General features: G+C 30.5%; 3 protein-coding genes across 4 annotated transcripts; all 3 read left to right on the forward strand.

Moving 5' to 3' along the window:
- Nucleotides 1-1,678: 1,678 nt before the first annotated feature.
- On the forward strand, nt 1,679-6,410 carry LOC102653654 (helix-loop-helix protein 1-like). 2 transcript variants are annotated; one of them, XM_016917739.2, is made up of 4 exons: nt 1,679-1,933; nt 2,094-2,219; nt 3,000-3,333; nt 6,066-6,410. In XM_016917739.2, the coding sequence occupies exons 3-4, from the start codon at nt 3,206-3,208 to the stop codon at nt 6,217-6,219; spliced, it is 282 nt and encodes a 93-aa protein (XP_016773228.1). In that variant the 5' UTR covers nt 1,679-1,933; nt 2,094-2,219; nt 3,000-3,205; the 3' UTR covers nt 6,220-6,410. The 2 variants fall into 2 exon arrangements, with proteins under 2 accessions (XP_016773228.1, XP_006572697.1); XM_006572634.3 differs by having other exon boundaries at nt 3,029-3,333.
- A 2,743-nt stretch (nt 6,411-9,153) lies between these two features.
- On the forward strand, nt 9,154-12,285 carry LOC107964982. Its single transcript, XM_016914040.2, has 7 exons — nt 9,154-10,284; nt 10,419-10,684; nt 10,753-11,004; nt 11,110-11,359; nt 11,455-11,523; nt 11,610-11,699; nt 11,772-12,285. The coding sequence occupies exons 1-7, from the start codon at nt 10,003-10,005 to the stop codon at nt 11,922-11,924; spliced, it is 1,362 nt and encodes a 453-aa protein (XP_016769529.2). The 5' UTR covers nt 9,154-10,002; the 3' UTR covers nt 11,925-12,285.
- A 77-nt stretch (nt 12,286-12,362) lies between these two features.
- Nucleotides 12,363-14,467, forward strand: LOC100576167 (gustatory and pheromone receptor 32a-like). The gene is made up of 7 exons (XM_016914041.2): nt 12,363-12,708; nt 12,943-13,211; nt 13,357-13,530; nt 13,616-13,865; nt 14,001-14,069; nt 14,145-14,234; nt 14,290-14,467. Exons 1-7 carry the CDS (start codon nt 12,412-12,414, stop codon nt 14,371-14,373), a joined length of 1,233 nt encoding a protein of 410 aa, XP_016769530.1. The 5' UTR covers nt 12,363-12,411; the 3' UTR covers nt 14,374-14,467.
- Nucleotides 14,468-14,909: the final 442 nt, after the last annotated feature.

A 14,909-nucleotide genomic window follows, 5' to 3' on the forward strand; every position in this document is an offset into this window, starting at 1 on the left:
TATACGACAAGGAGAGGAAATAATGTGAGAAGGATAGAGATAGTAAAAATATTGAAATTAGCGCCATCTCTAGAGTGCCGCAAATGAAACGCACAAAGAAAGGATAGAAAATGGTATGAGAAGGATAGAGATAGAATAAGAATTAATCTTTAACGCCATCTCTTGAGCGCAAAGAACGTCGTTTCGACAAATCATTTCACGAAACGTTCAAGAGATGGCGTTAAAGATTAATTCTTATTCTATCTCTATCCTTCTCGCACTATCTTCTATCCTTTCTCTGTGCGTTTCATTTGCGGCACACTACAGATGGCGTTGATTTCGATATTTTTACTATTTCTATCCTTCTCCCATTATTTTCTCTCCTTGTTTATAGTTACCATTACCGCGAGACTGCAACCGAGAAGTTCAAGAGATGTCTTGAACATATTTCCATCATTTCTTTTTACAATGTATTTCTAGATTAGATTTTCGATCCTATTCTTAGAGTCGAAGACGAATTGAATTCCAGAGATATGGGGAAGAAAAATTACATTGAATTAATCTACTCTATATACATCGTCTATGATAAAATATCTTTTTCCTAATATTTTCAACCGTTAACGCTACGCCAACGATTAAATATCGATCGCATCGTTCTTAACATCACCTCATCTGATCTGTGCTGTATAAAAAGTTAACAACATAAAACTTTCGCTTACTTTGTATTTAATTTTGAAACTTTTTCTTAATTATCAACAGATTATATCCTAAAGATTCCAAATTTCCACGAAACTGTTCTCCTTCTCTAATATATTGAAATCCCAAGCCCAAAATCGCGTCAAAACGCGTAAACGCACAAGTCTCTAGATTTGTATTTCGCGCAAAGGAGAGAGATTCGCCAAGATGAACCCTTTTTGGTTAAGTAACACCCTCTGAAAAGTCACGTGCCGCGAAGGGTTGTCGAAAAAGAGGCAGGGGTTGGAGCGTGAACTATCCCATGACACTAACCGCGAAAAGGAAATATTAATCGAGAGTGCGGTTCATCATCTCATCTCGACTTTCGTCGCGACTATACAATCAGCGACACGTGTTGCGATAACGTGTACATTATGTCGCCCTGCGAACACGATGATTACTCGCACCCTTTAACGCCCATCCCATAAAGATTTTTTTCTACGCACAATTGTTGCGTAATTACAGTGTTTGGATAAACCTCGAATAAATTTTTAAATATCTTTTAACGTAACCTTAACGATTCGGATGAATCTTTAAAAAAAACGTGGAAATATAGAAATGAGAATAATCAAATGCTCGTCCAACCACTTTTATCCAAATATATCTCTCTCCAAATATATATATATTCTTATATATAATCATGCTATGTATATAATAGTTTCGAGAGAAAGTCGCATGATCGATAAAATGGTCCACCCATTCGCTCGCCTTCCACACCAGGTGCGGAAATGTTCCATGGTCTGGAACATTGATGGCAATGGCGGCCACTTTGGGGCGGTCTCCACCCCGGTTTCCCGCTTTTCCATTGGATGATCGAGGGGGATGCTGAGAAAGAGAGAGAGAGCGAGAGTGAGCGAGTGAGAGAGAGAGCGAGCGAGGGGAGGGGAAGGATGAAACGGAGAGAGGTTTGTTTTCGTGGGAGGGCGTGGTTTCGGCGGGCAACGAGATGATCCTTGAAATCGGCCCTCGGGGCGCATCCTGTCCACGCGCCACGGGGCATCTTATCAGAGACGTCGTCGATCTCCTCGCACGTACGTACGTGTATAAATCGTGTAAAGCTTCTCTTGCTTCGGTTCGCGCTCGGTGGAAATTTTTTTTTTTTTTCTTTTTTTGAAGAGGAAGAAAATTAAAAATATACAGTTATCGAGGGATTTGATTGAATTGAAAATCGGTGATGGTATTTACTTAGGATACACGATCTGGAATTATAATATTGAAAGTAAGTTTCTTTTTTAAAATTAATCAAAGAAAAATTAATCCTCGATCGAAACATAACCTTTTCCCTTCGAATCAAGTTTACGAAAATAATAATAATAATAATAATTTGTCGTTGCAAACGAAATAATCGAACAAAGTACTTTCTTTCTTTCTTTTTTTAGAACGAAAACGCTGATATTAAAATATCAAGGAGGGAGGAGAGGGGGAAAAAATGAATCGCATCACGTTAAAAGAGCGGACGACTGATCGAAGATGAGGGATGTCGTTCACATGTTGATTTTATAACGGTGAGTACCTGAATTTCTCCTCTATTTTCTCACAATAATTTTCTTCGGTTAAATAAAAGAAGAAGAGGAAAACGAGACAAGTTAAAAAGATTCGAACGGAATCGGAACGTGCGAGACGAGATTGTGGCTGGAAAGGGGGGGGGGGGGGAAGGGCGGCAATAAAAGTGGAACGACAAGTGGAAATCTGGGGGGGAATTTTCTGAAATATTAAAAGGAGAACGCGAGAACACGTCCATACGAATTGCCGGTTTACCATAAAAATCAGATCGAACGAGACCGGGCCTTGTTTCCGCGTGAATAATTAAAAAGGGATGGGTTTCTCGCGCCGAATTTTTTTTAATAATAGAAACACCACGTTTTCGTCGGTTTTCCACGCGAAATTTAAGAGTCCCTCGAGAGTCGAAACTGTTCTTCTTTTTTTTTTCCCTTTTCTCACCATTGCCTTTCGATCTTCCTATCCTTTATAAATATCATTATAATATAATGATCTTTTGCATTACAAAGAACTCTCGTTCCACTTCGATTAACGTGTTAAGGAGACGGGTTAAAATCGATCCCCTTCCTCGTCGATCATTTTTCACGCGTTCGAATATAAGTATGTGGACAAATATTTGCCTGGCTTGTTACTTTTCCCTAGGAAAACCCTTTCACCCCCGAATTCCCTCGAGGCTCGACTTCGTCTCGAAGGAACGATGACTCAATAAATGTATATACATCGTAATTCGGAATTGTAGGAATTGATTGATAAATTATTTTTCGATTCGTAATTATCGTTCGTAGAAACGATGGTTGGTCGATCTCGATTTCAGAGAGGATTGAGGGGATAGAAATGGACGGTTTCGAGCTTCCTTCATCTTTCTACGTTTCTCGGGACGATTAGCGAGACGACCTCGGCTGAGAGGTGGAATGCGAAATTTGGAGAGGGAGGGAGAAAAAGGAAGGAGGAAATTATCACGGGAGAATTTCTATTGATCGGGAGGGAGAAAATGGCGAACGGTGGACACGGTGTGGTAGTGAACGGGGTTGGTGCACCTGGTGCCGGCACTCTTTCGAGGGAGGAAAGACGTCGACGCAGAAGGGCGACGCAAAAGTATCGAACTGCACACGCCACGAGGTAAAGAAAGAGAGAAATTTTTCATCTTTTGCAGAAGAAAGATATAATATTGACTTTTATTGTGTATATTTTTTAATAATATCATGTTGCATGTTGTTAATTGTTTTAAATTATTAAAGAAGAGAATTATTATTATTATATTTTGATTAATAATTAATTTCTTTTATCCAATTCTTTTACTTTTCTTGTGCATTTTTGTAAATATTTATCTTATTCTTTGTCATTTGTTGTTAATTATTAAAGAGAGACTTAAATACTTTGATTAACAAAATTTTCTTTTATTCAATTTTTTTAAAGAACTTTTCTTGTGCATTTTTATAAATATTTGTCTTATTCTTTGGCATTTGTTGTTAATCGTTAAAGAAGGTTTTAAATACTTTGATTAATAATCTTTTATCCAATTTTTTTGAAGGACTATATCTTGTGCATTTTTATAAATATTTATCTTATTCTTTTTCATTTGTTGTTAATCATTAAAGAGAGTCTTAAATACTTTGATTAACAATCTTCCTTTTATTCAATTCTTTTAAAGAACTTTTCTTGTGTATTTTTATAAATATTTGTCTTATTCTTTTTCATTTGTTGTCAATCGTTAAAGAAAGTTTTAAATACTTTGATTAACAATCCTTTTATCCAATTCTTTTATTTTAAAGAACTTTTCCTATACATTTTTCAAAAGTTTATCATTCCTTATCATTTATTATTAAAGCAGCTTTTAATTAATTTGATTAACAATTTTCCTTTTATCCAATTCTTTTAAAAAGAACTTTTCTTGCATTTTTATAAATATTTGTCTTATTCTTTGTCATTTGTTGTCAATTATTAAAGAGAATTTTAAATACTTTGATTAACAATCCTTTTATCCAATTCTTTTATTTTAAAGAACTTTTCCTGTACATTTTTTAAAAGTTTATCATTTCTTATCATTTATTATTAAAGCAGCTTTTAATTAATTTGATTAACAATTTTCCTTTTATCCAATTCTTTTAAAGAACTTTTCTTGTGCATTTTTATAAATATTTGTCTTATTCTTTGTTGTTTGTTGTTAATCGTTAAAGAGAATCTTAAATACTTTGATTAACAATCCTTTTATCTAATTCTTTTACTTTAAAGAACTTTTCCTATACATTTTTCAAAAGTTTATCATTCTTTGTCATTTATTATTAAAGCAGCTTTTAATTAATTTGATTAACAATTAATTTCTTGATTTTTTTATCGAATTCTTTTTAAAGAACTTCTCTTGTACATTTTTATAAATATTTATCATTTCTTGTCATTTGTTGTTAATTGTTAAAGCGGTTTTTAATTACTTTGATTAACAATTCCTCGATTTCTTTCTTTTATCCAATTCTTTTACTTTTAAAGAACTTTTCTTGTATGCTTTTTTAAAAGTTTCATTCTTATCATTCCTTATTATTTATTATTAATCGTTAAAATGGGTTTTAATTAATTTGATTAATTTCTTGATTCGTTTTATCGAATTCTTTTGCTTTTAAAAAGTTTCTTCCGTACATTTTTTTAAAATATTTATCATCCCTTTTCACTCGTTATTAATCCTTCTAAATTATTAAAGCGACTCTTAAATATTTTGATCGACAATTAATTGATTTCTTCCTTTTATCTTTTACTTTTAATTTTTCCTAGAACATTTTTTAAAAATTTATCATTATTTGTTTGTATTCATCATTAAAGTAGCTTTTAAATACTTTGATTAATAATTAATTCTTTAATTTCTTCCTTTTATTCAATTATTTTTAAACAACTTTTCTTTTACATTTTTTTAAAAATTTATCATTCCTTGTCATTTCTTATTAATCGTTAAAGCAGCTTTTAATTACTTTGATTAACAATTCCTTCATTTCTTTCTTTTACTTTCAAAGAACTTTTCCTGCATATTTTCATAAATATTTATCATTTCTTGTCATTTTTTATTAATTGTTAAAGCGACTCTTAAATACTTTGATTAACAATCTTTCTTTCATCCAATTCTTTTACTTTTAAAGAATCTCTCTTATATATTTTTATCATTTCTTGCCAATTACTTTGATTAACGATTCCTTCATTTCTTTCTTTTATCCAATTCTTTTACTTTTAAAGAACTTTTCTTATACATTTTTATCATTCCTTACCAATTACTTTGATTAATAATTTCTTCATTTCTTTCTTTTATCCAATTCTTTTACTTTTAAAGAATCTCTCTTGTATATTTTTGTTATTCCTTGCCATTTCTTATTAATTATTTTAAAGCGGCTTTTAATTCCTTCATTTCTTTCTTTTATCCAATTCTTTTTCTTTTTTTTTCCTGTACATTTTCATAAATATTTATCATTTCTTACTATTTCTTATTAATTGTTAAAGCGGCTCTTAAATATACTTTGATTAACAATCTTCCTTTCATCCAATTCTTTTACTTTCAAAGAACTTTTCCCGTATATTTTCATAAATATTTATCATTCCTTGTCATTTCTCATTAATCCTAAAGCCTAAAAACGGCTTTTAAATACCTTAATCGATTTTTAGCGGCTTTTAAATACCTTAATCGAATTAATTTAATATACATTTACAGATTTATTAGATTTCTTCCTTTCATCGAATCCATTTCCCCTTAAAATAAAATCGAGTCACTGGAAAGAAAAAAAAGATATCAAAAATAACTACTCCATCGAATAATAATAATTTCAACATCTCTTTCTTATCACCTTAATAACACCGTTGTTGCTTGTTGTTCGCAGAGAAAGGGTTCGAGTGGAAGCTTTCAATCTAGCCTTCGCCGAGCTTCGAAAGCTTCTGCCTACCTTGCCACCGGACAAAAAGTTATCAAAGATCGAGATCCTTCGACTCGCCATTTGCTACATCGCTTACTTGAACCACGTCCTCGAGGCCTGACAACCGAATCATCACTATATTTTTGCATCGGATCGAATCCTCCGCCTCGAATCGAATATACAAGAAGAAAGTATACAAATCTTTTTCCACTCTTTCTAACTCATCTCATTACATACAATTCTCTCTCTTTGTAGATAATATAATCGAAACTATTAATCATTGGAAAAATTCCTTTTTGTCAATATAATTTATCATTTATATACCTGTAAATGTATTAAATATTAAATTAATATAATCACAATTCAATTTATATATATACATATACATATTCATTTTAACCAAAATTGGAGCAAAATTTTTAATTATCTCTATCAATTTTTCTTTTTTTTTTTCATGTCCAAACTCATTACATACAATTCGATCTCTCTCTTTGTAGATAATATAATCGAAACTATTAATCATTGGAAGAATTCCTTGTCAATATAATTTATTATTTATATAATATTATTATATATATACATTATTATATATACATTTACATATAATATTTATTATTTATATGTAAATGTATATTAAATTAATATAATCACAATTCACGTTATATATATATACATATATTTTAACCAAAATTGGAGCAAATTTTTAATTATCTCCGATATGAAACGTTAATCGAAACTGTTAATCATTGGAAAAATTCCTTTTTGTCAATATAATTTATTATTTATATCTGTAAATGTATATTAAATTAATATAATCACAATTCAATTTATATATATAATGCATTTATTTTAATCAAAATTGGACTGAATTTTTAATTATCTATAAATTTTTAATTACCTCCTTCTATAATGTAAAATGTTACATTATAGAAACATTTCCAATTCTTTCGAATCTATTGCCAATTTTTTTTTTTTTTTCCCCCTCCTCCAAGCTCATTATATACAATTCGATCTCTCTTTTTAAATAATCCGAAATAGTCGAAATTATTAATCGAAAAATTCTTGTCAATATAATTTATTATTTATACCTGTAAATATATATTAAATTAATATAATCAAAATTCAATTTATACATATATATATATATACATTCATTTTAATTAATTAGAAATTAGAGCAAATTTTTAATTATCTCCGATATAAAACGTTAGTCGAAACTATTAATTATTGGAAAAATTCCTTTTTGTCAATATAATTTATCATTTATACCTGTAAATGTATATTAAATTAATATAATCAGAATTCAATTTATACATACATATATGCATCCATCTTAATCAAAATTGGATCGAGCAAATTTTTATTTATCTCCAATATAAAACGTTATATTACAGAAACATTTTTAATTCTTTCGAATTGGAGCAATCTATTGTTTCACCAATTTTTTTTCTTTTTTTTTTCCCCTCACAATTCGATCTCTCTTTATAGATAATCCGATATAATCGAAACTGTTAATCGAAAAATTCTTGTCAATATAATTTATTATTTATACCTGTAAATGTATATTAAATTAATATAAATTCAAAATTCAATTTGTACATATATATATATATATATATACACATTCATTTTAATTAATTAGAAATTAGACCAAATTTTTAATTATCTCCGATATAAAACGTTAGTCGAAACTATTAATTATTGGAAAAATTCCTTTTTGTCAATATAATTTATTATTTATACCTGTAAATGTATATTAAATTAATATAATCAGAATTCAATTTATACATACATACATATATATATATATATATATGCATCCATCTTAATCAAAATTGAATCGAGCAAATTTTTATTTATCTCCAATATAAAACGTTATATTACAGAAACATTTCTTCGAAACATTCTTTCGAATTGGAGCAATCTATTGTTTCACCAATTTTTTTTTCTTTTTTTTTTCCCCTCACAATTTGATCTCTCTTTGTAGATAATCCGATATAATTGAAATTGTTAATTGAAAAATTCTTGTCAATATAATTTATTATTTATACCTGTAAATATATATTAAATTAATATAATCACAATTCACACACACACACACACACACACACATATATATATATATATATGCATTCATCTTAACCAAAATTGGAGCAAATTTTTAATTATCTCTGACCAATTTTTCTTTTTTTTTTTTCCTCTCCAAGCTCATTACATACAATTCGATCTCTCTTTGTAGATAATATAATCGAAACTATTAATCATTGGAAATGTATGTAAATTTCTTCTTGTCAATATAATTTATTATTTATATACCTGTAAATGTATATTTAATTAATATAATTCAACGCGTTATATATATATATATATATACATATTAACCAAAATTGGAACAAATTTTTAATTATTTTTAATCATCTCCGATATAAAACGTTACAGAAACATTTCCAATTCTTTCGAATCGGAGCGATCTATTGTTTCACCAATTTTTTTCTTTTTTTCTTTTTCCCCTGGAAGCGCAGTTATTCGCAAATAACCGGATCGAAACTCTTAAATCAATCTCGTTCCGTGGATTAGCCCGATTCCCATGGGTACTCGCCACGCCCCACGAGCCTCTATATATATATATATATATCCTCTAAATCCTCGTCTCTCCTCCGTATTCCGAATCGTGGGGCCGGCCACTTACCGATCATCGTCCTACGAAACTAGACTTTCCTCGACCAGGGAGCTCGTCGTTCCAACTTCACGGCTCATCGATCTTCCTCGTTTTCTCTCTCTCTCTCTCTCCCTCTCTCTACTTTTCCTTTGAGCTAAACAGAACGAATTATTTCGTTCGATGACGTATCGAAAAGTTGAAAAAAAAAGGGATTAATTCGTGTTCGAAGTTTCTTCGTTGTTATTAAAATTAAAAAATTAATTAATTATCATCGAGCGAATAAATTTTAATGTTATTTTAATGTTGGATTAATTACGATTAATTTTAAAAAGAGTTACAATAGGTGATAAAATATTTCTTATATATATATTGAGTAAGAAAAAGGAGAAAAAAAGAAAATGGGAATTTTATTGGTAAGAGTAAAGAAAAAATTATCGGGAATTTTATCTGTCCTTCAGACTATTTCATTATTGAAATGGTTAAAATGAAAATTTAAAAAAAAATGTGATCAGAATCATAGTGAATTACGATAATACGTAATATAAAATATAATAATGTAAAAGTGGTAAAAATTCTATGTTAAAATTAAATTCGAAGCTCTCGATCTTAAAGTATCGATCTGCTCGTAATTTATTATCTCAACGACAAGCACAATTGGTATGCAATATTTAGGAAGAAATAGAATATTTTTTTTCTCGTGCTAACTAAAATGGCACAATTTTAAAAGCAATATTTTAAATTGATCGCAATCGTTCGAAATTGCATTATAAGTTGACCAACTTATACGTGTATCCCTCGATAATCAAGCCTTGATGCTACGAAATGAATTACTTTTTCTTCTCTCTCTCTCTCTCTCTCTCTTTTCATCGTATTTACGCATTCTTACGTCAATTACGCAAATTGCAATTCTTCTGGGTCAACTTTCAACCTTTAGTCGAACGAAGAAACGAGGAAAGAGTCGATGTCGTTCTATCCTCGATTTGAATACAGATAATTACCTTAGATAAAAATTACGAGTGTTTAATTCGAACCTGCGTGAGTCATATTCTTTTTTTTTCTCCTTTTCTCTTTATTATAAATTAATCATAACCTTTGAGCGAACAGAATAATCGTGCCTTCTTTTCTTTCTTCTTTAAAAAAAAAATATCCGCGTAGGTTCACATACGTGTAACGGTATTTTTATTCTTATATTTTCATCGTTAATATAATTCTTAATCATTCCGAATACAGGTAGATAAACAGAGGATGAAAAGTTACGAGGAAGCGACGAGAATAATAATCGTGTTATCTTACGCGACATCATTCCGTTATTACCAGAATAAGAAAAAAAGTTTGTCGAAATTCTTGCTCAGCTGGATCTATAATGTTATTTCGTTCTTCACGTACGTCTATTTCATATTCTATCTGGAGATATGTAATTTGAGCGCCTTACCGTACAACAAAGAACGAATCACGTACACGTTTCTTCTTTTCATCTTTCTCTATGGATATATAACTATAACGATAACGGGTTGGTACAAATCGAAGGTAATGGATCTTCAAAGAAGCTTCAGAATCTTCATTTTTCTTTGATTTTTCGTTCCAGTTTCTTTTTCTTCTTCTTATATATTAGTTGTTTGAGAAATTTTTTCTTCGAGTTTTGATTTTCATTTCTTGTCCAGGATATGATCGCGTTACGGAATCGCATCGACCAAGTGGACGAAAATTTGAAGGAAATCGGGATCGAAATCGAGTATCGCAGCGTGTATCGTAAAGTAAAGATCACAGGTTTGGTATGGTTAATCCACTGGATTATATTAGTAGGATTATTCTTGAACTTAATATTAAAATATAGAAAAAGAATATCCGAAATAATTATCAATGTTTCTTACGCTTACATTATAAATGTCGAGTCACTCCTTTTGTACGACTACGATATATTCATACAGTACGTATATCGAATTACGATATATCAATTTTGATCGAATTTTTCAAATTGATATTCGAAAATTGCAGTTGGCTAAGGTTAAGATTCGAACAGACGAATCAACTGCTCGCAACGACTCTGTCGGTGAACGGTGGAACGAAAATGGAGAAGGAAGATGAGATCCTCAAGTCGAATCCTAATTTTAAGAATAGATCTCGATTGAACAGTTGGTCGTTGGAACGTTTTTTACTCGGCTCCCAAATATTTCCTGCGAACCACGTTCCAAGTTTGAAACAGGAATCGCAATCCGATGAGAAAATTCGTCTGGTTCAACAAATTAGGTAAATGAAATTCGATCGAGATTAAATAAATTTAATTAAAAATATAATATTCCGGATTACATGGATGAATAAAAAGATTTTTGCTAAAATTTATAAAATTTCAAGATCGGCGCAATTGCAACTTTCCAATATATCGAAGATGACGAACGATGTTTATAATATGCAATTATTGACGTTTACATTCACAATTATGATTTACATAATAATACATACATATTATATATACGAAGAAATACAAAGAACGACCAATGTTAAGAAACTGTTACAAACGTTAATAATATTTGTATGGAATAGCTTTGGAAATTTTATAAAGATCATTTATATAGGTTATTATTGCGAATGTACAATAAATGAGGTTAGAAATTGTATTTATCGTTTTTATAAATTGGAAATGTGATTTTTCTTTTTTTCTAAGTGATAAATTTAAAATTTGATCTATTCGATTTTCAGGCTAAAAAAACAATAAACATTATTCACTCGTATCCCTTGGACGAAAAAGATATCGAATTAAAAAACGAGGTGAACAAGATTTAACTGTCTGATATGTCGAGTGAAATTTTGTTGAAAAAAAACACGTAATAACGTAATAATTCATTTGTTCGCAGTTTCTCCAATTCTGTTTTCAAATATCGTACACACGACTTGAAGAATCAAAAACTATTGATTATAAAATCAATTATTGTTACATTCGCCATGTTAGTATTCTTTTTTATACGATTTTTTTTTTTATAGTTTATTAAGATTTAACAAAAGTTTTTTTTTTTCAGTACATAAGTTTCATATTGTCTTACGTTATTATCATGATACAATGGAGCCAAAATTCATCGATAAAAAACCACACTTCGATGGAAAATATGACGAGTTACAATTTGAGCAACGTTCAAACGACGAATCAAAGTTCGATCGACGTTCAAATATAATTTTTCATACTTGTCGATTAATAAGATTATAAATAAAACAATGTAAACTACGCAGTTAAAAAACGCAGTGAATGCTAAATATTTTTCCAATTGATTTGATTTTAAATTCAAAAGAATAATTATTAATTTTTAATAAAGTTCCAGATTTTTTTTTTTTCAGAAATAGATGTAACATTTGCGGAACATCGTATTCAAAAAAACGCTCTTACAATATTGTTAAGACATACACTTGAACCGTGCAACCGCATTTCCATTCGATAAACTAATTAATCATTAACCTTGTTAACAATACTTTCACCGCGATATCGATTCGGACACGAACGAGCAATTGTTGTGCTCGTTATTACTTAGCAGCACTACTTATACGATAATCATGACGTGATAACAATCTATTGCTACCTGTCGAGTAAATACGATGATGTATGAATAAAATAAACAACAAAGGTGTGAAGCGTTTAAGTTGATCCAGTTCCATTTCCCACTCGCCATGTACGAGCCTAAAACGCTCAAAGAAACCATCAAACCATTGATGGTGGTAAACTTCGTGTTCGGCATGGGCCTGACCGGTATCGAGGCAAAGAAACCTTCGAAGAAACTCGAATACGTTTACACGCTATGCAATCTTGTGTTATTCTACTTCATCAATAAATTAACCTTGCCTTATTACGACAAATACTATGTCATCAGCACGTTCGAGCTAAGTCGTTTCATATTTCAATGGATGTTCCACGCGAATATTTGGACGATAACACTGTTGATTATCATTACCAGGATAAAAGCACAGGTGATTTTAAAAGCTTTTTTGAATTTCTTCTTCTTATTATTCTTTTCGTTGGATCTGAAAATAAATTCAAATATAAATTTTGTACAATAGACGAAATTGTGATAAGTTAACCTCTACAATTTCTTTGCAACAGAAATTCTTATATATATATATATATGTAAATTCTTATGTATATATTCACATAGGAAACGTTTTTTTGATTTTGTAACTTTGATACATCGTCTCATTTTTTAGCAATTACGAACAATAGTGTCACTTGTAGAATTAAGCGATCAAAAAATGGAAAACATAGGATTGTCACCGAAGCATCGTTGCCTGATGATGTATCAGATCAAAAGATACATATTCCTTGGAATATACACGCTCATCTTCGTTGTGTTGATCTACCATTGTCATTACGAATCAACCACGCCAGCGCTTATTAAATTATGCCTTTCCATTTTACCGAACATTCCGTTCATAGTGTTCGGCGTCAGCACCATCTCCTTCTGTTTCTGGGTCACGTATGAAACTAAATATTCAAGGAATAAATAAACGAGTGTTTAAATCAATCTTAAACGCGTTTTAATCTTGAAGATTGCCTTAAGATTGATTTAAACAGCGATATTTCAACGAAACGTTAAAAAATAAAATACGCATGTTATTCAGGTGCTTGAAATTAAAGTTTCGTCAGTTGAACGAGTTACTTCGTAGTATGAGAATCATGGAATCGCCAATTCACAAAAGAGTGTTGGAAATGACGAACAATTTCGAGAACAACAGATTCGCTTTGTACAGGAATGAACACGTAAGAAGGAACACGAACACTATAAGAGCAGTAAAGTGAGATTTTTTCGATGAGAATTCAAAATGAGAATTATCATATTGGATAAAAGTTTATCGATTTACATTTATGTTTTTCCCAAAGGCAAATCCATCTGGAGATAATCAAGATCGTGTCCTTTCTGAATCAAACGTTTGGAATACAGATCCTGATACAGATGACAGTGTCGGTTGTCTTCACCACCAATCTTCTCCACCTGTTGTACAGGGTTATATGGCTGAATTTTACCCTCCCTGAGCTTCTACAGGAATTGATCTCCGTGATTTTTTGGATATTGATCTACGGGTCGCAAATCTTGTACGTGAATCACGTTTGTGCCAGCACTAACTCAGAGGTATGAGCATTTTCTATTGAATGTATTGAATGCAAATTGATAAACCTTCCAGAGGAGGTTATGCTACGTGTATATTTAAAATCGAATTATATTAAAATATTTAAGAATTATCGAACCATTTATAAATTTTTACAGGCAGTAAATATTGGCAACATTATTTGCGAGTTTTATGAACCATTCGCAACGAAAGAATTTCAAGCAGAGGTAAAAATTTGAATACGAAAGAAAAAAATGTAAAATATTCATATAAAATTCAAGATTTGAAAATGATCCTTTTAGATTCGAGATTTCACTCTACAATTGATACAAAATCCAGTGGTATTTACGGCATACGGATTCTTCAATCTGGATCACTCGTTTATCCAAGGGGTACGTATACTTGATCGAATAAAATTTATATATTTAACGCAATCTGTGTTTTTAGGTCATTGGAACGATCACCACGTATCTCGTAGTCATGATCCAAGTGGGAGACTTATCAAATTCGGACAAATCGATACTCTCATGAATGGAAATCGATATTTAATCCAAATTTTATTTAATTATACTCTTAAAGATATCAGTCAATTGTATTGAGTGGAAAAAAAATTTAAAAGATTGCTTTTATCTAAAAATTACGATTATGAATCGTAATTTTTTCGAAAAAAGTAAATATAATGAAATAATTGAAAGAATTGTGATTAAATATATTTAATTTCGAGTTTCTTGGACATTCGCCCTAACAATTTTCCGCCAATTAGGACGTGGACAGGGATGATACCTCAATTACACTACACCCCTGATAGACCCCATACTATTCCAGATGGAGGCGTTAGACCGTGAAATTTGGTAATCTTGAAACTCGATAGCTCGTAATTCGGTGAAGATAGACAGTTACCTCTGAGAGCCACTCCTAATCGATCATTAATTTGTGAAAATTATGCTTGAAGAGTCTCTGAAATCAGAATTAAATTTCTCTTATATATTACAGCAATATTAAAAGATAGTATTTAAAAATGAAAAATGAAAATTTGTTCTCTTTCTGTTTAATCGTGACTAATAACA

This window comes from Apis mellifera, linkage group LG9, assembly GCF_003254395.2.
Source record: "Apis mellifera strain DH4 linkage group LG9, Amel_HAv3.1, whole genome shotgun sequence".
In the NCBI taxonomy this organism is placed as follows: Eukaryota; Metazoa; Arthropoda; class Insecta; order Hymenoptera; family Apidae; genus Apis; species Apis mellifera.